Here is a 23,192-nt window from a genome sequence, read left to right on the forward strand (position 1 = left end):
TTGAAGTTTAGTCACTGTTGTAATGCAGGGCAGTGTGGTACTAATTTGGGAGCAGTCAGATCCCACAAACAGACTGATAATGACCAGGCAATCTGTAAGTTTAAGGCTGATGATGGGAGACTTGCACACAGCGGTATCAGCACCAAGGGGCGTTTTGGCTGGAACACAAAAGTGAAAAAAGGACAGTGCGATAAGCTGGACACGGCAGGTCACAAGGTCCTGAACAGGTGACCCCTCGAGTACTGGGAGTGATTCTGGCCACCACGCCACTGGAAGGGCAGATTGGTCTGGGAGAAATGGTGAATAAATTTTCCATACGTGACGAATTTCAAGGGTTAAGTTATGAAATTACAGGAACTAGGATTGGATTTCAGGGAAATTGATAGCCTGATTTGCATTAAGTTTTTGAAAACTTAACTTGGCACTTTGAGAGAAACCATTTCCACTGCTTGGAGAATCCAGAATAGGTGGAGGGACATAGTCTAAAAATTAGAGCTAGTCCTTACCGGAGTAAAGTTTGGAAACCCTTCTACACACAAAAATAAGGTACAGTAGTTATTGGAACGCTTTTTTGCAAATGCCTGTTATTTGTATAAGTCGAACATTAAGGATAAGTTGTGAGGTTAAATGACTTACTGTTCCAACAAATCATTTTCAGACAAGTTGCTGTAGGGAGGGAAGAAAGATTCGGTTTCTTTGGATAAATGAACTTTACCACCAACAACTACCTACGAGCCTGTCCTTAATTAAGGATTTGGATTCAGATTAGCTTATTGCCATATAGACCAGGGCGCAAGAAGCTTGGAGAGTAAATAGTATATGTGGTAATAATAAACACAGTAAATACGGCGACAAGGGCAAAACAACTGAATAGTCAAAATACAAAAGAATGGTGTGTCAGAATCCTGACCAATGCCAAGCATTGATGAGGTTAATATTTACTGGGCTTTTCTCCTTTGTGTTTGAAGGTGTGAAATTTGTGGGTATCAGTGTCGACAGAGGGCTTCGCTCAACTGGCACATGAAGAAACACAACACAGAGATACAGTACAATTTCACGTGCGAATACTGTGGCAAGAAGTTTGAAAAGATGGACAGTGTCAAATTTCACAAACTAAAAAGTCACCCTGAGTGTCAGACCATGTGACGTTGCTGGACTTGTACCACTGTGACAAGAGGCATGTGCACAAACCCTCCTTGACAACGCATAAAGTTTGTGCAAGCACTGTCGACTCAAAAATGAAATTTTATATTTTCAGCTTCTGTATATGAAATATTTTCACGTTGTTGGGGGTAGAACGGGTGTTGGTGGTGTGGGGGAAATTCAATGAGTTTACTTGAATCTTGGGCCAGTGCAATCACTGGTACCTGAGAGCGGGGACCCGCTCTGGATGAAACCTGACCCGACCTCAGCCAAACTGAGACAGATCTGAGCCCAAGGACTTGTAGTTTCTTTACCATTATTGACAAAAAGGTGCAGGGAATAAAAGACTTGCCGGCCTGCATGCTCATCGCTATTGATCAAGTACGGGGAGACAAGCCGTAATACCAAACAAGTCATCCTGAATGTCGTAGATAAAAACACAAGATGTAGGAACAAAAGTAGCCCCTTGAGCCTGCACTTCCATTCAGTAAGATTGCAGTTGGTCTGGTTCTGGTCTTTGGCTTCGTTTTCCCACCTGACATGATCCAAATCTAACCCAAACAATCTCTCAGAGTTCCCACCCAAGCCTGACAGGAGGTTGGGTTCCATCAACCTTGGGTCAGGTAGCCAGGCTGTGTCTCTCCCAGGTTTTGTCCCTCTGAACCGACTGCAGATGAAGCCAAAGGTGGGTTTGGTGCTGAGCTTGTAATCACCCTGAAATTAAATGGCATACTTTTAAAACTCTTGGCTGCCAGTGGGTCTCGGTTTGACTTGTATTGGGGCTGGCACGCCAAGTTGGTGGGGTTGAAGTTGCACTGGTGTGGGCAGTGGGATAGGGAGAGTGTTTCAGAGAACATTCGCCCACCAGAACTCCAATTAACTCGCCAACAGAACTGAGCAATTATTAGAATGACCCAGTGGAGCTCCTGTGACCAGTCTTCTGAGTGGTTGGAAGGTCGGGCTTTTGGAACCCATCAAATCACTTGAAGGGAATATTTTTTTAAACAGATCTACCACATGCCTGGCTTTGAAGCTGGGGCAGGTGAAGAAATGGGCATGTTTACCATTTCAAATCAAAATAGTTAATGAGCCTATGACAGAATGAATTCGAGCAAGTGGATAATCTTAGATCAAGGCAGAAAATGTGTGAAATGCTCAGCACTTACGAGAAGGGAACTGCTAATGTTTCGTGTCAGGGATATTCTCATCAGAAAAAGTTGGAGGTAAAATAAGTCGATGGTTCTTTCAGTTGCACTTTCTTGGCCTGCACGGTTTCTGTGGTACCATTCCATGGGCACCCGTTGTCCTGCTCAAGGTATACAGGGCAGTTACTTGTACCCATGATGGTTCTGGTGGTTGTCCAGGAACAGATCATCACCTGTGAGTCAGTCTGCTCACCACATAGGCATTTGGGTCAATTGTAGTGCCCTGATCCATCTTTGCTATAATCAACTCACTCAGTAAAAAAAATAGAATCAGTCCTGGGTCCTTCCTGGTATGCAAGTCTGTTGAGTTGTTTGGAACCAAGGGGCTGCCTTGCAAAGAAATTAAAATTGGAAATATAGAAGACAAAGTGGGAGAAAATGTAGGCAAGATTACTTTAATAACAATTTTAATGTATTGTGATTGGTGATCTTCATCACAGTGCCAGTTATAACCTTGCTATATGTGAGTTGAAATCGTGAAATACTGAATCCATGATAGAATTTAGAACTCGACTAGTTTAAGACAGACCCAGGCACTGGCCGATGGCTTTTGATCTTAAAAAAAATCCACTGAGTGATGTGAGCAAAGTCTTTCATTGTGTTGAGTTAGCTGTCCTGTGCGGGTCGACAGTGAGATGCATTTCCAGCTGAGAGAGAGGGAAACCAGTTTGGGTTCTTAATCCAGGTAGTTCTCTTGTGCTGAAAAGTGCCATGTTGAATGTTTGGTGCAGCAACAAGCTTGATTATGATGTTCCCATCTCTCCCATTTGAATACTCTGACAGCATTGACTGAATGTACAAAAGGAACAGTCAGAGAAGGTGCCCACTGCCCACAGAATAGTGACCCATTTATGAGCTGGTACCAAGAAAAGGGGAAAGATTGGAACAGAAAATCTAAATGTGTGTTGCTGCTCTTCAAAGTAACCAGCAGAAGGTTTCATGGGTTAACAAACAGATTCAGTACATAATGCAGATGGATGTACTGAGATGGATGAATTAGGGAGGTGGAACTGCCCACATTGACGTAATGGCTGATTAATGCCTCTAACCACGGGCAATTTCCAGATGAAGTCTGTTCTCCAACAGATCTTCCCAGCTTTGCTTTGAGAATTGTATTCCTTTATGCTATACCTATGTATGTTCCCTGCATCTTCAGTTAGTGTTCATATCAGTGCCCTTTGATGGCAATGATGAGCTGACAGGTAGGACAAGTAATTATCTGATTTTTCAATTGAGTGATTACATTTTCCTCTGTGTGCCCTGGGCAATCAATCAAGCTGTGCATGGTGTTCAGGGGTTCTCTGAGAAACTATCCACAGCAGTTGGCACCCATATGTTTTGTTCTTGCAAAAGGGTAAAAAGCAAAACCTGAGAGAATAAGCAAGGTCTCAGAAACCAGCCCTTCAGGGCAGGGTATAGTCTGGGGATGGGAGCAAGAGTAATTACATTTTTTCCAAAGGGCCCTACCCCACTGTGCATCTGAAGCTTGATACATCTCCCTGTCCTGCTCTCACACACACAGTGCTTGTGCAGAAGCGTTTTATAAGTGTGCCTTTCAGGTCTTGTTAATGTTAAGATGAGCATCATCAACAGAAGGACTGTTTACAAGCTTAACCAGTACGGTGACAATGTTTGAATGTACATTGAGAGTTTTTATTTTGTGGTGTTTTATGTTAGTAAATGTCAAATTATTTTATTGTATATTTTGATTGTTACTTTGCATCAATGATGCCAAGGGTAATTTTTTCAGTTTTCCAAACTAAACCCGAATCTCAGTCTGTGGTCCATCTCCAATGGGTGAAGTCCGGCCAGTTGACGTGATGGTCCATCTCCAGTGGGTAAAATCCAGCCAGTTGACATGATGGTCCATCTCCAGTGGGTAAAATCCAGCCAGTTGACATGATGGTCCATCTCCAGTGGGTAAAATCCGGCCAGTTGACATGATGGTCCATCTCCAATGGGTAAAATCCGGCCAGTTGACATGATGGTCCATCTCCAGTGGGTAAAGTGCAGCCAGTTGACATGATGGTATGTGAAACAGGCAGGAGCTGTGATCTTTCCTGGCCTCTTCTCCCCAACCTGTGATTTGCTTCCATTTCCTGCTGTCTCTGCAGATTGGTGGGTGATGACGTTGAAGCTGTCCTCCCTAAGAAGATGGCTGTGGGGTGGTCCAACAATTGTGAAGTCCCTTGGAATATTTTACCACATTTAAAGGGTTACTTAAGGACAATGGTGAGCAAATTTTCCATGTCCAGGAGTTCTGATAACTTCCAGTTTCTCGAGTTGGATCTTATCGATAATGAAGGGGAAGTAATCTTTTGAAGTGGCAGTGGGAAATGTACCAAACTCTAGTGCATGGGTCACTTCCCCTTTACAATTCTCCTTCCCCTGACCCACCCCATATACCCTTCCCACCACTCTCCCTACCCCCTTCCACTCTCTCTCCACCACTCTCCCCTCTCAGCACCTCCCACTTCAGAAAAATGCTTTCCTGATTTAAAATGCATTTACCTTTTCTCATATTACCTTTAAGTCAACATTGCAGAAAATCAATGCAAGTTCTGAAGCCCTGTGTGTTCTGTTAACAATGTACTATGCTTTACAATTTAGTTGCTTCAAGGTTTATTTTACTTTTTCAAATTTTACTACAGACAGGTATTATTCTGAAATATAAACATTGAAATCTGTCAACTTTAATTTTATTAGCTGAAGGAGCACCTGTTTGCAAGTTGACCTGTTTTTATTAGGTTACCAAGAAAGTAGATGAAGGAAAGGCTGTGGATGTTGTCTACATGGACTTTAGTAAGGCCTTTGACAAGGTCCCCCATGGGAGGTTAGTTCAAAAGGTTCAGACACTAGGTATCCATGGAGAGGTTATAAACTGGATTTGAAATTGGCTGTGTGGGAGAAGACAGAGAGTGGTAGTGGACAATTGTTTCTCAGACTGGAGGCCTGTGACTAGTGGTGTGCCTCAGGGATCTGTGCTGGGGCCATTGTTGTTTGTTGTCTATATCAATGATCTAGATGATAATGTGGTAAATTGGATCAGCAAGTTTGCTGATGACACTAAGATTGGAGGCGTTGTGGACAGTGAGGAAGGCTTTCAAAGCTTGCAGAGGGATCTGGACCAACTGGAAGAATGGGCCAGAAAATGGCAAATGGAATTTAATGCAGACAAGTGTGAGGTGTTGCATTTTGGAAGGACAAATCAAGGTAGGACATACACAGTACATAGTAGGGCACTGAGCAGTGTGGAGGAACAAAGGGATCTGGGAGTTCAGACACAAAGTGGTGTCGCAGGTAGACAGGGTTGTAAAGAAGGCTTTTGGCATCCTGGCATTCATAAATCAAAGTATTAAGTATAGGGGTTGGGATGTTATGGTGAGGTTGTATAAGACATTGGTGAGGCCAAATTTGGAGTATTGTGTGCAGTTCTGGTCACCTAACTATAGGAAGGATATCAGTAAGATTGAAAGAGTGCAGAGAAGATTTACTAGAATGTTGCCGGGTCTTCAGGAGTTGAGTTACAGGGAAAGATTGAACAGGTTAGGGCTTTATTCCTTGGAGCGTAGAAGAATGAGGGGAGATTTGATAGAGATTGACAGAATTATGAGGGGTATAGACAGAGTTAATGCAAGTAGGCTGTTTCCACCTAGATTAGGAGAGAGAAGTACGAGAGGACATGGCTTTAGGCTGAAAGGGGGAGCTTCTTCACTCGGAGTGGTGGGAGTGTGGAACGGGCTGCCATCTGACGTCGTAAATGCGGCCTCACTAAAGAATAAATTGGATAGATACGTGGACGGGAGAGGTCTGGAGGGTTATGTACTGGGTGCAGGTCAATGGGACTAGTGGAATAAAGTTTCGACATAGACTAGAAGGGCCGAATGGCCTGTTTTCTGTGCTGTAGTGTTCTATGGTTGTATTCCACCTCTTACAAAAATACCTGAAGTCCCTTACAGTACATCAGATGTGATCATTCTAATGTCCAAGCTTATTTTGAGCCGCACGTAATGACATTGTTCACCAGCAGATGGGGCAGAGAGCCTAGGAGTTGAAAACCTGAGCATGATTCATATATAAGAGTGGTTTTCAGCTACCGACTCCCAGGGATTCTGTTAGATAGATGATATCTTGGAAGTTTTGCAGTTGCATTGGGCATTCATTTTAACACTGTTAGCTACCATTTGTGAAACTGTAATCACTGCAGAAAAAACACTAATTTGTCAAGTCTTAATACCAACATAAATGCCTATAATAGATTTTATTTGGACCTCAGGACCTTGGTGCCTCTGCAAAGGTCAGTATTTGTTACCCGTCCCTAATTGTCCTTGAGAAGGTGTCGGTGAGCCGCTGCCTTGAACTGCTTCAGTCCTTTTGGGGAATGTGTTCCCACAGTGCCATCCATTGGGAAGGGAGGTCCAGGATTTGGACCCAGCCACAGTGAAGGACCTGGTGACGCATTTCCAAGTTACGGTGTGTGTGACATGGAAAGGAACCTGCTGGTGGTGGTGTTCCCATTAACTTGTTGACCTTGTTCTTCTAGGTAGTAGAGGCCATGGTTTGGGAGGTGCTACTGAAGCCTTGGGGAGTTGCTGCAGTGCATCTGGTAACAGTGCACACTGCAGCCACAGTCTAACATTCACCTGCTCTTGTTTCTGTACCTGTTTTCCCCAGTTGTACACTTCCCATCCCCGAGGACACTGACTGACGGGTTAGTTGATCCAGGGCACTGGCATGCGGTAGGTGTAAGCCCTACCGCATTGGCAGCTGCCTCGATCTTCTCCTGTTTTCACTCTCTCCAGGTTGAGCATCTGGTGCGGAGATCTCTGTTGATTTCCCACTCCCATCACCTGTGATTCATTCAACTTCCCTAAGAAATATATCGTTAAAAAAGACATGAAAAAAATGATTCCAGCTCAGGGCATTGTGCACCACCATGTTCTCGACAGTAGCTAGACAAGGGTAGCCAAAGACCCACTTACCTCTGAAGCTGATCACCTATGTATGGAAGAAGTTGCCCTTGGAATGGGATGGTTGCAGTTGTGCTGACTGCTCTGTGCACACGTCATTGGTGTATACATAGGAATTTGACAGGCACGTAAAGGTGGCAGCAACAGACAGTTACGTTAACAGATTTAGATAAGGAAAGACGGGAATGAGGGCAAATCAGCACAGATAGAGGCCCTTCAGTCCAACCAGTCTATGCCGACCATGTTGTCCGCCCAACTAGTCCCAATTTCCTGCATTCGGCTCATATCCCTCCAAGTCTTGCCCCTCCATGTACCTATCCAAGTGCTTCTTAAGTGATACTGTTGTGCCTGCTTCACCCACTTCCTCTGGCAGCTCGTTCCATACACTCACCACCCTCTGTGTGAAAAAGTTGCCCCTCAGGTCCCTTTTAAATTTTTCCCCTCTCACCCTAAACCTATGTCCCCTAGTTTTGGACTCCCCTACCCTGGGGAAAAGACTGTTACTGTCCACCTCATCTATGCCTCTTGTAATTTTAAACACTTATATAAGGTCACACCTCATTCTCCTATGTTCCAAGGAATAAAGACCCAGCATGGCCAACCTCTCGCTATAACTGAGGCCTGGCAACATCCTCGTAAATTTGAGAGGCGCGTTAAACACCATGATTGGTTGGACAGGATGACCTGTTGTTGGGCAACTATTCCGAGAAGGAGCCCAGAATGTACTCTTGAGTATCTGTGTGTGGGCAGGAAAGGATAGGGGGGTATGGGCCAAATGCAGGCATGTGGGATTAGCATCTTTGACAGACATCTTGGTCACCATCGACAAGTTGGGTTGAAAGCCTTGCTTCCGCACTAGATCTCTATGAATCTGTCGTAATCATAGAATGGTTACAGCACAGAGGAGGCCATTTGGCCCATTGTCATAGAGTCATACATCACAGAAACAGGGCCTTCGACCAACCGAGTCCAGACTGACCATCCAGCACCCATTTACATGAATCCTATTTTTTAAATTCTCCCCACATTCCCTTCAACTCTTCCAGATTCTACCACTTCGATTTTAGGAGCAACTTACAGTGGCTAGTTGACCTACCAACCTGCATTTCCTTGGAATAGAAAACCTACAGCACAATTCAGGCCCTTCGGCCCACAAAGCTGTGCCGAACATATCCCTACCTTAGAAATTACTAGGCTTACCCATAGCCCTCTATTTTTCTCAGCTCCATGTACCTATCTAACAGTCTCTTAAAAGACCCTATCGTATCCACCTCCACCACTGTTGCCGGCAGCCCGTTCCACGCACTCACCATTCTGAGTAAAAAAACTTACGCCCTGACATCTCCTCTATGCCTACTCCCCAGCACCTTAAACCTGTGTCCTCTTGTGGCCAGCATTTCAGCCCTGGGAAAAAGCTGCTCATCATCATCTGTACCTCTATCAGGTCCCCCCTCATCCTCCATCACTCCAAGGAGAAAAAGCTGAGTTCCCTCAGCCTGCTTTCATAAGGCATGCTCCCCAATCCAGGCAGTATCCTTGTAAATCTCCTCTGCACCTTTTCTATGGCTTCCACATCCTTCCTGTAGTGAGGCGACCAGAACTGAGCACAACACTCCAAGTGGGGTCTGACCAGGGTCCTCTATAGTTACAACATTATCTCAGCTCTTAAATTCAATTCCACGATTGATGAAGGACAAAACACCATATGCCTTCTTAACCACAGAGTCAACCTGTGCAGCTGCTTTGAGCGTCCTATGGACTCGGACCCCAAGATCCCTCTGATCCTCCACACTGCCAAGAGTCCTACCATTAATACTATACTATGCCATCATATTTGACCTACCAAAATGAACCACTTCACACTTATCTGGGTTGAACTCCATCTGCCACTTCTCAGCCCAGTTCTGCATCCTATCTATGTCCCGCTGTAACCTCTGACATCCCTCCATACTATCCACAACACCTCCAACCTTTGTGTCATCTGCAAACTTACTAACCCATCCCTCCACATCCTCATCCAGGTTGTTTATAAAAATCACAAAGAGCAAGGGTCCCAGAACAGATTCCTAAGGTACACCACTGGTCACCGACCTCCATGCAGAATATGACCCGTCAACAACCACTCTTTGCCTTCTGTGGGCCAGCCAGTTCTGGATCCACACTGCAATGTCCCTTTGGATCCCATGCCTCCTTACTTTCTCGATAAGCCTTGCTGAAATCCATATACACTACATCAATAAAGGGAGAGCAGTAGATGTGTTTAGTCACATCCTCAAAAAATTCATTCAGGCTCGTAAGGCAGGACCTACCCTTGACAAAGCTATGCTGACTATTCCTAATCATATTATTCCTCTCCAAATGTTCATAAATCCTGCCTCTCAGGATCTTCTCCATCAACTTACCAACCACTGAAGTAAGACTCACTGGTCTATAATTCCCTGGGCTATCTCTACTCCCTTTCTTGAATAAGGGAACAACATCTGCAACCCTCCAATCCTCCGGAACCTCTCCCGTCTCCATTGATGATGCAAAGATCATCAGAGGCTCCGCAATCTCCTCCCTCACCTCCCACAATAGCCTGGGGTACACCTCATCCGGTCCCGGCGACTTATCCAACTTGATGCTTTCCAAAAGTTCAGCACCTCCTCTTTCTTAATATCTACATGCTCAAGCTTTTCAGCCGGCTGCAAGTCCTCATGTGGGAGCAAACAGGAACACCCAGAGGAAACGCACACACAGGGACTATGTGCAGACACCACACAGCACTGGAGGTCAGGATTGAACCTGGCACTCCAAAGCTGTGAGGTAGCAGCTCTCCTAGCTAAGCCATTGTGCCACCCTATGTGCCCAGACTAACTACCAAAGCATCTCACCAGTTCCACTCTCCAGACCCTTGTAATATTTTCCCTGCTAACTATTCAATCCCTCTTGAAAGCCATGATGGAACCTGTCTTCACTTTCAGGCAGTTCATTCCCGATTCCAATCCCACTGTATAAGAATATTTTCTCCCTTCTTTTAGTCTCTTTCCCTTTATTTTGTACCTGTGACCTGTAGACCTCACCCTGTCAATCAACAGGAACAGTCTCTCACTATCCACTCAGTCCAGACTCCTTGTCATTTCATGTACCATCACGTCTCACCTCAGCCTTCTCCAAAGAAAACAGTCCTAACCTCTCCAATTCCACCCTTGTAACAGTCCCTCAACTCGGGGAAAATTCCCATAAATCTCCTCTGGACTCTCTCATCTCCTTCCTCTAAAGTGTGACCAGAATTGAACAATACTTCAGCTGAAACCAATATTTTAGAAAGATTCAGCGTGACTTCCTTGTTTTTATACTCCAATCTCTATGGATAAATCCCAGAATTGTACGTGCCTTATTAACTGCTTTCTCAACCTGCCCTGCTAAGAACAGAGACGGTGGAAGACTACAGCACAGCAATAGACCCTTTGACCCGTGATGTCTGTGTTGACACAATGCCAATTAAACCAAATCTCCTCTGCCTGCACGATTCATACCACACCACCCACCCCCCCCCCCCCCAATTTCCTACATATTCATGTGTCCATCTAAAAGCTTCTTAAAGGCCACTATCATATCTGACAGTCCTGATGAAGGGTTTCGACCCGAAATGTCAACTGTTTATTTCCCTCCATAGATGCTGCCTGACCTGCTGAGTTCCTCCAGCATTTTGTGTGTGTTGCTCCAGCATCTGCAGAATCTCGTGTCTATCGTATCTGCCTCCACCACCACCCCAGGCAGCCCGTTCCAGGCACCCACCACTCTGTGTAAAAATAAAACTTGCCTCGCACATCTCCTTTAAACTTTGCCCCCCCATCACTGCTACTCTCAATAACTTGTGCACCCATACCCACAGGTCCCCCTGCCCCTTTTAGAACAGTCTTTATTCTGGATCGCCTCTCCTTCCTACCATTAGACAACACTTCCTTTTTCTGCATTAAACTTCACTTGTCTTCTATCTGCCTATTCTACACCTCGTTTATATCTTGTAATTTACCACATCCTCCCCACAGTTCACAATAGTGCTGGGTTTAGCATCTTCAATACTATAATTCCAAGCAAACTCATCACCAAACTGCGAGACCTGGGACTCAACACCTCCCTCTGTAACTGGATCCCTGACTTTCTGACCAACAGACCGCAATCAGGATAGGCAGCAACACCTCCGGCACGATTACTCTCAACACTGGTGCCCCACAAGGCTGCATCCTCAGCCCCCTAGTCCCTGTACACTCACGACTGCATGGTCAGATTCTGCTCTAACTCCATCTACAAATTTGCAAATAATACAACCGTAGTGGGCCGTATCTCAAATAACAATGAGTCGGAGTACAGGAAGGAGATGGAGAGCTTCGTGACATGGGGTCATGACAACAACCTTTCCCTCAATGTCGGCAAAATAAAAGAGCTGGTCATTGACTTCAGGGAGGGGGCAGTTCACATGTTCCTGCCTACATCAATGGTGCTGAGGTCGAGAAGATTGAGAGCTTCAAGTTCCTAGGAGTGAACATCACCAAAGCCTGTCCTGGTCAAACCACGTAGACACCACAGCCAAGGAAGCTCACCAGTGCCTCTGCTTCCTCAGAAGGCTAAAGAAATTTGGCATGTCCCCTTTGACACTCACCAACTTTTATCAATGCACCATAGAAAGCATCCTATCTGGATGCATCACGGCTTGGTACAGCAACTGCTCTGCCCGGGACTGCAAGAAACTGCAGAGAGTTGTGGACACAGTCCAGTGCATCATGGAAACCAGCCTCCCCTCCATTGACTCTGTCTAACCTCTTGCTGTCTTGGTGAAGCAGCCAGCATAAACAAAGACCCCACCCAGCCGGGTCATTCTCTCTTCTCTCCTCTCCCATCAGGCAGAAGAGACAGGAGCCTGAGGGCACATACCACCAGGCTCAAGGACAGCTTCTATCCCACTGTGATAAGACTATTGAATGGTTCCCTTATACATTGAGATGGACTCTTGACCTCACAATCTACCTTGTTGTGACCTTGCACCTTATTGTCTGCCTGCGCTGCACTTCCCTGTAGCTGTGACACTTTACTCTGTATACTGTTATTGTTTTCACCTGTACTACCTCAATGCACTCTGTGCTAACGCGATGTAACTGCACTGTGTAATGAATTGACCTGTATGACTGGTATGCAAGACAAGTTTTTCACTGTACCTCAGTACAAGTGACAATAATATACAAATACCATCTGTAAGTTTAGAAATTGTGGCTTGCACCCCAAGTCTAGGTCACTAACATAGATCAAAAAAAAGCAGTAGAGCTACAACCAATCTCTGAGGAATGCCATTATTCACCTTCCTGAAGTCAGAAAACCAGTCATTCTCCACAACCCTTTGTTGCTTGTTACTTAACTAACTTAGTCTCCAAGTATCAATGTTTCTGTCACACCATGTCCTTCTACCTTGTCGATAAGCCTGTTATGCAGCATCTTATCAAGAGCCTTCTGGAAGTTGATGTCTATACATCAACTGAGTTCCTCCACCAATTTTATCTGTTACCATGTCAAAAAAAACTGTCAAATTGGTTAAACATGATTTGCCCTTAAATCTGTGCTGTCTCGCCTTAATTAATCCATTTTCTACCAGGTAACTATTACTCCTGTACAAGATGTGTGTTTCTAAATATCTTCCATCCACTGAGGTTAAGCTGATTGGTCTGTGGTTACTGGGCTTATCCTTACTCCCTTGTGTTGAACAAGAGACTAACATCTGTACCTCATTTCCTATACTCCATGCATTCATATACATGCATAGTAAACCAAATTTAACACTTCTATTTTCACTGACCCTTGTAAAGTCCATTAAGGGACAATGTTCTGTAAAATTTATTTCTCCTTGCTGGATGCAAGCTAGTCTTTCCTTAAGGTGGCATTCGTAACTCTGGTTCCTTCAACCATGTCCACTGGGTGCAGAATGGAAATGCTATAGTGCATTGTTTCTGCTCTTTCCTATCCTGGAGATACCAATATGCTCAATTAAAATTTGGAGTGAGAAGTGTAGACAGAGTCCATGGAGGGGAAGCTGGTTTGCGTGATGGACTGGGCTGCGTTCACAACTCTCTGCAGTTTCTTGTGGTCCTGGACAGAGCAGTTGCCGTATTGAGCTGTGACACATCCTGATCTTTCTATGTGACTCCACACCCACAAATATGATTGACTCTTAACTCCCTCCTCAGTTCAGGAGTAATTAGGGATGGGCAATAATTGCTGGCATCGCTAGTGTCCACATCTACAGCCCCACACCTTCCTGCTTCTGAAATTTGGTAATGGTTGGGACATCCAATAAAGGCCAAAAATGGAGAAGATACAAGGGACTGCAGATAGTGGAATCTGGAGCAACAAACTAAACTGCTTGAGGACCTCAGCAGGTCAAGCCGCATCTGTAGAGGCAAAGGGGTGATCAACGTTCCAGGTCGATACCCTGCATCAAAAATGAAGAAGTCCTGCTTGTGTTTGAACTTTGTAATCTCATCAACAAAAACGTCAGAAATAATCACATCATCTCTCATTATTGGGAAGGGCTTTTAACAGGACAACAACTGTGCTAGAGGGTGTCAGTAAATTCTTCATGTCTCGTGGATTCTGAGCAGGCTAATTATACTCCTTAAGCAATACAGATTTTCTTGGAAGTATTCATCAGTTGACAGGCATTAGCCTGGAAGCTTAATCCAATTGCATCGATGTCTGTTTGCCTCAGTTAGTAACACTCATGCCTCTGCGTCAAAAGGTCATGGGTTCAGACTGTCACTGGATTCGAACACATAATCTAGACTCGCACTTACACTAAGGCAATATGAGATGTATAGAAATGCAGCAGCCATTTTGTCAAAAGATCAACAAGCAGCGATGAGACCAGTGGGGTAACCAGTTCCATAGAATGTAGAACAGTGCAGCACAGGAACAAGACATTCGGTCCACAATGTCTGTACCAACCATGATGGCAAATTAAATTAAACGTATCTGCTTGCACGTGGTCTATATCCCCTCCATTACCTGCATGTTCATGTGCTTATCTAAATGCCTCTTGTATGCCTTGATCGTATCCGCCTCCACCACCACCACCACCACCCCTAGCAGACTGTTCCGGGCACCCACCACTCTGTGTGTAAAATACTTGCCCCGCACATCTCCCTTAAACTTTATCCCTCTCACCTTAAAGCTATGTCCTCTAGAATTTGACATTTCTACCCTGGGAAAAAGTTCTGACTGTCTACTCTATCTGTTCCTCTCATAATTTTATAAACTTCTATCAGGTCTCCCCTCAGCCTCTGACTCTCCAAAGTAAACAATCCAAGTTTGTCCAACCTCTCCTTATAGCACATACCCTCTCATCCAGGCAACATCCTGGTGAACTTCTTCTGCACCTTCTCCAAAGCCTCCACATCCTTCCTGTAATGGGGTGACGGAATTGCACACAATACTCCAGATGTGGCCTAACCAGAGTTTTAACCCGCTGCAACATGACTTCCTGACTCTTATACTCAACACCCGGACCGATGAAGGCAATCGTGCCGTACAACTTCTTTACCACCCCATCTACCTGCGTTGCCACTTTCAGGGAACTATGGACATTTGACATTAAGGTCTGAGAGGTAACTAGTCACTGGGTCTCAGCAGTGGGGGCGAAAATCCCATCAGCTCTTGAAATAGTGACACAAGGTTCTTCAAGCCTGTCTGAGGTATTAGTCAGACCTCAATTTAATAGCTTTATCTGTCAGATTTAATTGTCCACAAATGTGTTAGGCTATTTATTCACCAGACTTTCCCATTGTGAGTGGACAAGTTTCATGGTTAGATACCTTAGCTGCAGAAAATGACCTAACAAAGATGGTCAAACTGATTAGCTTTGAGTAAAGTCAAAGTCTGTCCCAATTTAAGTCAAATGCAACCTAGAATTGGAATAAAACTAAAAACAGAAAGTGTTGGAAAGACTCAGCATTTCAGACGGCATTTGTGGAATGAGAAACAGAGTTGACGCTTTAGATCAATGGCCCTTCGTCGGAACCTCATCAGACTTTGACCTGAAACTCTGCATCTCTCTCCACAATCTACCTTGTTGTGACCTTGCACCTTATTGCACTGCACTTTCTCTGCAGCTGTGACACTTTACTCTGTACTGTTATTTTTTTTTTGCCTGTACTACCTCAATGCACTCTGTACTAACTTGATGTAACTGCACTGTGTAATGAATTGACCTGTAAGATTGGTTTGTAAGACAAGTTTTTCGCTGTACCTCGGTACAAGTGACAATAATAAACCAATACCAATACCACAGCTGCTGCCTGACTCATTGAGTTCCTCCAGCTCCTTTGTGTGTTGCTCAAGAGCTTCTGGCATTTTCTGCTTTTTTAATTTCAGATTTCCAGCATCTGCAGTTTTTTGCTTTTCAATAAAGTGGGAGCAGATTGTGCTTTTCCATTTGTGTAATTCACACTCCTTTTGCCAGCGATTAACTCTGAAGCTCTGCTGTACAAGTTCCCATGGTTTAAATCTGAACCTTGTGTCATAATAATTAATCAAAATCTTCACTAACCTAAAAAAAACATAGTTTTTCCCTTAATTTTATTTTAAGTCTTTTCAAGAAATGTTTTGGCAGGAAGGACTAATTCCCTACGCCGCTTCATGAAGTCCAATGAAAACAGAAAGAAAATAATAATTAATATCCGTAGTTTGTTGAAACAGAGGAAACACAAGGCATTCAAAAGATGGCAATAACTTGCAAAGTTCCTCAGAAGTTACTTAGGGTCATACAGCACAGAAACAGGCCCTTTGGCCCAACTCGTCCATGCCAACCCAGATGCCCATCTAAGATTGTCCCATTTGGTATTGGTTTATTATTGTCACTTGTACCAAGGTACAGTGAAAAACTTGTCTTGCAAACCGATTGTACGGGTCAGTTCATTACATAGTACAGTTACATTGAGTTAGTACAGAGTGCATTGAGGTAGTACAGGTAAAAACAATTAACAGTACAGAGTAAAGTGTCACAGCTACAGAGAAAGTGCAGTGCAATAAGGTGCAAGGTCAAAACAAGGTAGGTGGTGAGGTCAGAGTCCATCTCATTGTATAAGGGAACCGTTCAATAGTCTTATCACAGTGGGGTAGAAGCTGTTCTTAAGTCTGGTGGTACGTGCCCTCAGGCTCCTGCATCTTCTACCCAATGGAAGAGGAGAGAAGAGAGAATGTCCTGGGTGGGTGGGGTCTTTGATTATGCTGGCTGCTTCACCAAGGCAGCAAGAGGTAAAGACAAGAGTCCAAGGAGGGGAGGCTGGTGTCCGTGACGCACTGGGCTGTGTCCACAACTCTCTGCAGTTTCTTGCAGTCCTGGGCAGAGCAGTTGCCGTACCAAGCCGTGATACATCCAGACAGGATGCTCCCTATGGTACATCGGTAAAAGTTGGTGAGAGTCAAAGGCCATCTCCCTCTAAACCTTTCCTATCCACATGCTTATCCAAATGTCTTTTACTGTGGGTGAAAATGTGTTCTCTTAACGGGTCACTGGGTTTTGTGGAATGAGACGGAGGAACACAAGAGATGTGGAACTTCTGTTTTATTTAGAAAGTACAGCAACGAGGAACATCTTACTGATGGGACTAGTGACACAGGCAAATGGGACTAGCTCAGTTGGGCAACTTGTTGGCATGGACAAATTGGGCCAAAGGGCCTGTTTCTGTGCTGTATGGTTCTATGACTCTATGAAGTCAGTATTTTCTTCAATGATTTTGATCAGTACCTCACATTCTAAGAGTAATGTCTTTAGAATTAACAGCAATATACAATAGATCATACCTGAACACATGCAGAATGATGAATTCGAACCCTCAACGACTGCAAAACTGCCGACCTTCACTTTCACCACTGTGAAACTAACAACTTGAGCATTGATACAATGGCAGCTAAATGCAGAAATTTGAAAGTCGCTACTGGTGATATCGTATTGCTTCAACCTACACCATGGACTCAAACAGAGAGTCAGTGAACTGAGCTAATTCCATTGTAAGGTAATCTGGAAATGTTTCACCATGTTTAATGAGGTAATAATTAGGTTTTAATGGTTTATTAATCCATAATCATTGATACACAATTGAAATACTACTTTTTTTACAGCTTCCATCCCATTGTTGTGAGACCATTGAACGGTCCCCTAGTATGATAAAACGGACTCTTGACCTCACAATCTACCTCGTTATGACCTTGCACCTTATTGTCTGTCTGCACTGCACTTTCTCTGTAACTATAACACTATATTCTGCATTCTGTTATTGTTTTCCCTTGTATTACCTCAATGCACTGATGTAGTGAAATGATCTGTATGGATGGCATGCAGAACAAAGTTTTTCACTGTGCCTTGGTACATGTGACAATAATAAACCAATTTACCAATTTTATACGTGGACTCTAATTCTCCCAGAATAATTACTTCAAATTTACTTATCAATTTTCTTGTCTTAGTGGTCAAATTCTTCTCCTGGGTCTTATGATCTTAATGTCTCAGGCTTCATTTTCTGTATTACCCAAGTGTGCCTGCCAGTCTACATTTGGTCTGTGTAAAATATAGAGCTTTTTACTTCCTGATTTGCTTTCTGTCAAAGTTCTTAAGTCAGGTTGCTAACTTCATGGCTTCATTCTTACCAGACCCCAGCAGATCATCAACAGAATGCAGCTTACTGCAAGTAAAATAACGTGCTGGAAACACTCAGCAGGTCAGGCAGCATCTGTGGAAAGAGAAACAGAGTTAACATTTCAAGTCCAAGACATTTCATCAGAACTCATGGTTTTTTTAGACCTGAGACATCAACTCTGTTCCTCTCTCCACAGACGCTGCCTGACCTGCTGAGTGTTTCCAGCATTTTCTGTTTTTATTTCGGAATGCCAGTGTCTGCAGTTATTTTAATTTCCACATAACAAGTGAGGTTGCGAAGAAGAGAATCTACAAGCCAGCGACTTTCTTTGGGATCAATGATAAGTGCTGCCTCTCCAGCACAAATGCTTCCTTTCTAATAAAACCAGAAGATGCTGGGAGGGCTCAGCAGGTCAGGCAGCATCTGTGGAAAAAGAGACTGAGTTAACTTTCCAGCTTGAAGAGCCTTCGACCTAAATTGTTCTTTCTCTCTCCACAGACGCTGCCTGACCTTCTGATTGTTCCCAGCATTTTCTGTTTTTATTTCAGATTTCCAGCATCTGCAGATTATTGATTTACACATTCCTTTCCCCGCTTGGTGCCGTAGACGCAAGATTCCTATCCTAACTGTGCCACAACAAAGGCCCAGAAAAGAAACCACGGGGGTACTGAGTGTCTCAAGTGGCTAGTCCATCAGGAATTCTGCTTTTTGCTGGGAGTGGTTGGCAGGATCCTCTGGAAGTGGAAGAAACATCTTACAGACAGGGATTCTCTCTCATTTTTACAACAAACAATGGACCAAACCCAGCCACATCTGTGCCCTTCCTCAGAGTTCTCCAGCACCACAACACACCAAGGTCGCTACAGTCCTCTAGTTCTGCTGACCACTTCACATCCATGATTTTCTTTGTTCTTTTACTGATGACTTCCTTCCCAGGTTATTAGTTCTTTTAGGACACTCTACCTTTTTGTGCAAATCAGGACCACCTGTCCTAAAGTAAAAAATTAGAAAATGCTGGAAACACTCAGCAGGTGAGACCACATCCATGGGAAGAGAAACAGAGCTAACGTTTCAGGACAGAGACGCTTCATCAGAACTAGAAGTTTCTTCCACCTGAAACATTAACTCTGTTGCTCTTCTGACGGGTGCTGCCCGACCTGCTGAGTGTTTCCAGCGGTTTGTGTTTTGATTTTAGATTTTCAGTATCTGCGGTTCAAATTTTCACTGGCAGTCAGAAAATGCTCGGTTTCAAGTGTGGTTAGAAGTAGCTCTGCAGAGCACCCTGAGGTGTAATACCACATGGAGAGCATTGTACCAATGGAACTTGTCACAAGTTATGGAATGTTAGCTCCGAGACACACAGGTCATGATTCATAGAGTCAAACAGCACGGAAACAGGCCCTTCGGCCTAACTGGTCCATGCCGACCAAGGTGTCCACCTAAGCTGGAGCCATTTGCCCGCATTTTGCCCATAACCTTTCCTACTCATGTGCTTGTCTGAATCACGTTGGTATAGCTGCCTTAGCCACTTTCTTTGACAGTTCATTCCATATAGGCACCACCCTCTACACGAAGAAGTTGTCCCTCAGGTACCTTTTAAATCTCTCCCCTCTCACTTTAAACCTATGCCCTCTAGTTTTTTGATCCATTTCCCTGAGAAAAAGCCTGTGTGTGTTCACACAGACTGTGTGGTTTCCGAGAGAGATTCACAAGGTAGATGTCGAGAGACTTGGCCACCTAGGATTGAGGAGAGGGGGAATATACACAGAGGGTTGTAAATCCTTGGAATTCTCTACCGCAGTGGCTGTGGATTGAAGTGTTTGGTACATAAGGCAGAGTGACATTTGGACACAAAAAGTATTGTGATTGGGAAGTGGGGAGCAGACTAGACGAGGTTAAACATCAGCCATGGTTCTACTGCACGGTGGAACAGGTTTGAACTGACTCATGGCCACCCCGTCTCCCATTTATGTTCATATATTAACCGGCATGTTGGCACAGCGGGTAGTGCCGCTGTCTCACAGCACCAGTGACCCATGTCCAATCCCGACCTCCGGTGCCGTCTGTGTGGAGTTTGCACGTTCTCCCTGTGACCGCGTGGGTTTCCCCCGGGTGCTCCAGTTTCCTCCCACACCCCAACGTCATGCAGGTTGGTGGTGTAACTGGTCATTGTCAATTGCCTCTAATACATAGGTCAGAATCAAAATTTAGATGATGTGAAATTTGTTTTGCGGCAGCAGTACAAGTGCAGAGACATAAAATTACTCTAAATTACATAAATAAATAAACACTGCAAAAAGAAGGAATAATAAGGTAGTGTTCATGGGTTCATTGATGGTGGAGGGGAAGAAGCTGTTCCCGAATCATTGAGTGTTGGTCTTCAGGCTCCTGTACCTCCTCCCCTATGGTAGTAACGAGAAGAGGGCATGTCCCGAGATGGTGAGGGTCCTCAGTGACGGATGCCGCCTTCTTGAAGCACCGCCTCTTGAAGATGTCCTTGATGGTAGGGAGGGTTGAGTCCATGATGGAGCTGGATCTACAACCCTCTGCAGCCTCTGGAGCCTCCTGTGCATTGGAGCCTCCGTACCAGGCAGTGATACAACCAGTCAGAATGCTCTCCACCGTACATCTGTAGAATCACCCACTTAAGTATGAGGGACAACTTACAACTGGGGGAGTTGATGGGAGTGCGGGCAGAATAGAATGGGTTAGGGTATGATTACCGTAATGGTTGGCACAGACTCAGTGAGTTGAACATCCTGTATCTTTCTGTGACAGAGCATTAACACAATGCAACAAACAATCTGCTGGCGGAACTCAGCAGGTCAGGCAGCATCTGTGTGGGGGAAAGGAATTGTCGATGTTTTGGGTCAAAACCCTGCACCGGAACCTGATACAAACCCTGCAGGACCTGATGCAGGGTTTCAACCCAAAACGTCCACAATTCCTTTCCTCCCACAGATGCTGCTCGACCCAACGAGTTCCTCCGACAGATTGTTTGTTGCGCCAGATTCCAGCATCTGCAATCTCTTGTGTCTCTGCTAACACACAGTGCTGGTAGATACCACCTGGTCATCACTGAACCAAAAGTGGGAACTAGTGGGACAGAACTGGGGAAAGGTCACAAATATTTAACTCTTAGTTCAATGCCACCCCCTCCCCCACTCTCCTTCTTGATCCTTTCCACCTGAATAAACAAAAAGGATTACTTCAAAACATTATGCAAATGTTCTCCGGAAGACGCAGTTTATTTTGAACTGAAGTGGGAAAATTACCATGTCAATTAAAGTGATTTTAAAAAGCACAGCTGCATGTGATAACTGATGAATATTAAGGTTTGATTCAGACTGCGGGGATGCCATTAATAAAAGGTTCTATTTGGAGTGAATAAATGTGAAAATCTATCTTTGAAAAGGCAGGCAGTGGAGTGGGAGAGTGAGCTTGTGACAGGCTGTTTGCCCATTAGCCTATTGTAGCGAAAGAAGATACACAAACGACCAGTTAATTGTGGTGCCCTGGGTCAAAATGGCATTGTGCTAAAATGGATAAACAATCATTTTTTTTTGTGCAGATACAGTCAGACTATTACAACCAATTTGTCAGCTCTGTGGAGAACATTGTACAAGCCTACAACAGCAAGAAGCTAGAAAGAGAGGTTAATGAGATGTTACGTTACAAGTATAATCCTTTGGTCGCCTTTGACAACCCTAATTGAAGTTGCACATCTATATCTAAGTGAAATAATAAAGGCAAAACAGAATCTTTTTTTTTTACAAATTTTTTCTCACAAGAATCTGAGTTAGTTCCATCCCTCTGGTATCAAGCATGCTTATTGTTGTGGGTTTGAGCAATTCTGATTGGGAAACTCATCAAAGATCCCCACCATCTGGGCCATGCCCTCTTCTTGCTGCTTCCGATGGGCAGGAGTACAGAAGCCTGAAGTTCCACACCACCAGGTTCAGGAACAGCCTCTTTCCCCACAACCTGACCTGCACTGCCCTAACCCTACCTCAGCAACGGAACACTACGGACCACCTCTTGCACTCCAATGGGCTTGTCTCTGATTGTGGTTTTTTTGCACTAATGTCTTGTTTTGCAATGTTTTTTTCCCACCATTTTGTATAACTTGTGTATAACTTCTGTGTGTTGTCTAAATCTACGTGCCTGTGATACTGCTGCACGCAAGTTTTTCATCGTACCTGTACCTCACTGTACTTGTGCACATGACAATAAACTCGACTTGACTTGACAATGTTAGCTGGGCTGCAGATAGCTGTGGAAGAGAGAGAAAAAACGTGCTCTCGGTTTTCACAAGGACCGCTTTTGCTTGGTATCCATGTCCAGTTTGAGGAGAGGGCTTGGGAAGTGTTAGGGATATTTAACATGTGCATTGGCCAATCAGTGCCTGCCTTAATCACTCATACGCACTAGTGCGCCATTCCCTAGAATGGTTTGAGACCTGTACATTGGAGACACCAGAGATTGCAGATGCTGGAATCTGGAGCGACAAACAATCTGCTGGAGGAACTCAATGGATCAAGTAGCATCTGATGAGGGAAATGGACAATCAATGTTTTGGGTTGAGACTTTTCACCTGTTTAAAAATATGAACCTACAGGCCCTGGATCTGTACATTCATGTTGTTAAACAGATATTTACAAAATGGACAGTTCTTCTGTTAACCAGAGAGTGGTTGCTGGGTTATTGATGAGGGCTTGCAATAGGGTCATCAGTATTTCTACATCAATGTGTTAATGTCTCTGAAAGAACATGGTTAGTGTGCCTTGACTTGATGACCTGCCCATCTCATCTCCCCCATCTTTTATTCATGGTCTACTGTCCTCTCCTACTGGAGTCCTTCTTCTTCAGCCCTTCGCCTCTTCTACCCATCACCTCTCAGCTTATTACATCTTCTCCTCCTCCCCCACCCACCTACCATCCCCCCCCAGCTGAACTCACCTGTCCCCTGCCTGTGTGTGTTCCTCCCCCTCCCCCCACCTTCTTATTCTGGCTTCTGCCCTCTTCCTTTCCAGTCCTGATGAAGGGTCTCGGCCTGAAACGTCGACTATTTATTTCCCTCCATGGATGCTGCCTGACCTGCTGAGTTCCTCCAGCACTTTTTGTGTATTGCTCCAGATTCCAGCATCTGCAGAATTCTTTGTGTCTTTGGTTAGTGTCGGTTTGAACTGGACTTCCAGCCAAGAGCACTT

The 23,192-nt window shown here is 44.5% G+C and overlaps 2 protein-coding genes across 5 annotated transcripts in view; one reads left to right on the forward strand and one right to left on the reverse strand.

Moving 5' to 3' along the window:
* LOC127584898 (zinc finger protein 653-like) overlaps positions 1-4,049 on the forward strand; it is a 35,239-nt gene extending 31,190 nt beyond the window's left edge. Inside the window, exon 8 of the mRNA XM_052041874.1 lies at positions 969-4,049. Coding sequence (XP_051897834.1) covers positions 969-1,146 — 178 coding nt within the window. The 3' untranslated portion in view covers positions 1,147-4,049. The remainder of the gene's footprint in view (positions 1-968) is intronic.
* LOC127584899 (forkhead box protein D2-like) overlaps positions 1-23,192 on the reverse strand; it is a 145,574-nt gene that overhangs the window by 69,386 nt on the left and 52,996 nt on the right. The gene's annotated exons all lie outside the window — the stretch shown is intronic.

Source organism: Pristis pectinata, chromosome 31 (genome assembly GCF_009764475.1).
Source record: "Pristis pectinata isolate sPriPec2 chromosome 31, sPriPec2.1.pri, whole genome shotgun sequence".
NCBI lineage: Eukaryota > Metazoa > Chordata > Chondrichthyes > Rhinopristiformes > Pristidae > Pristis > Pristis pectinata.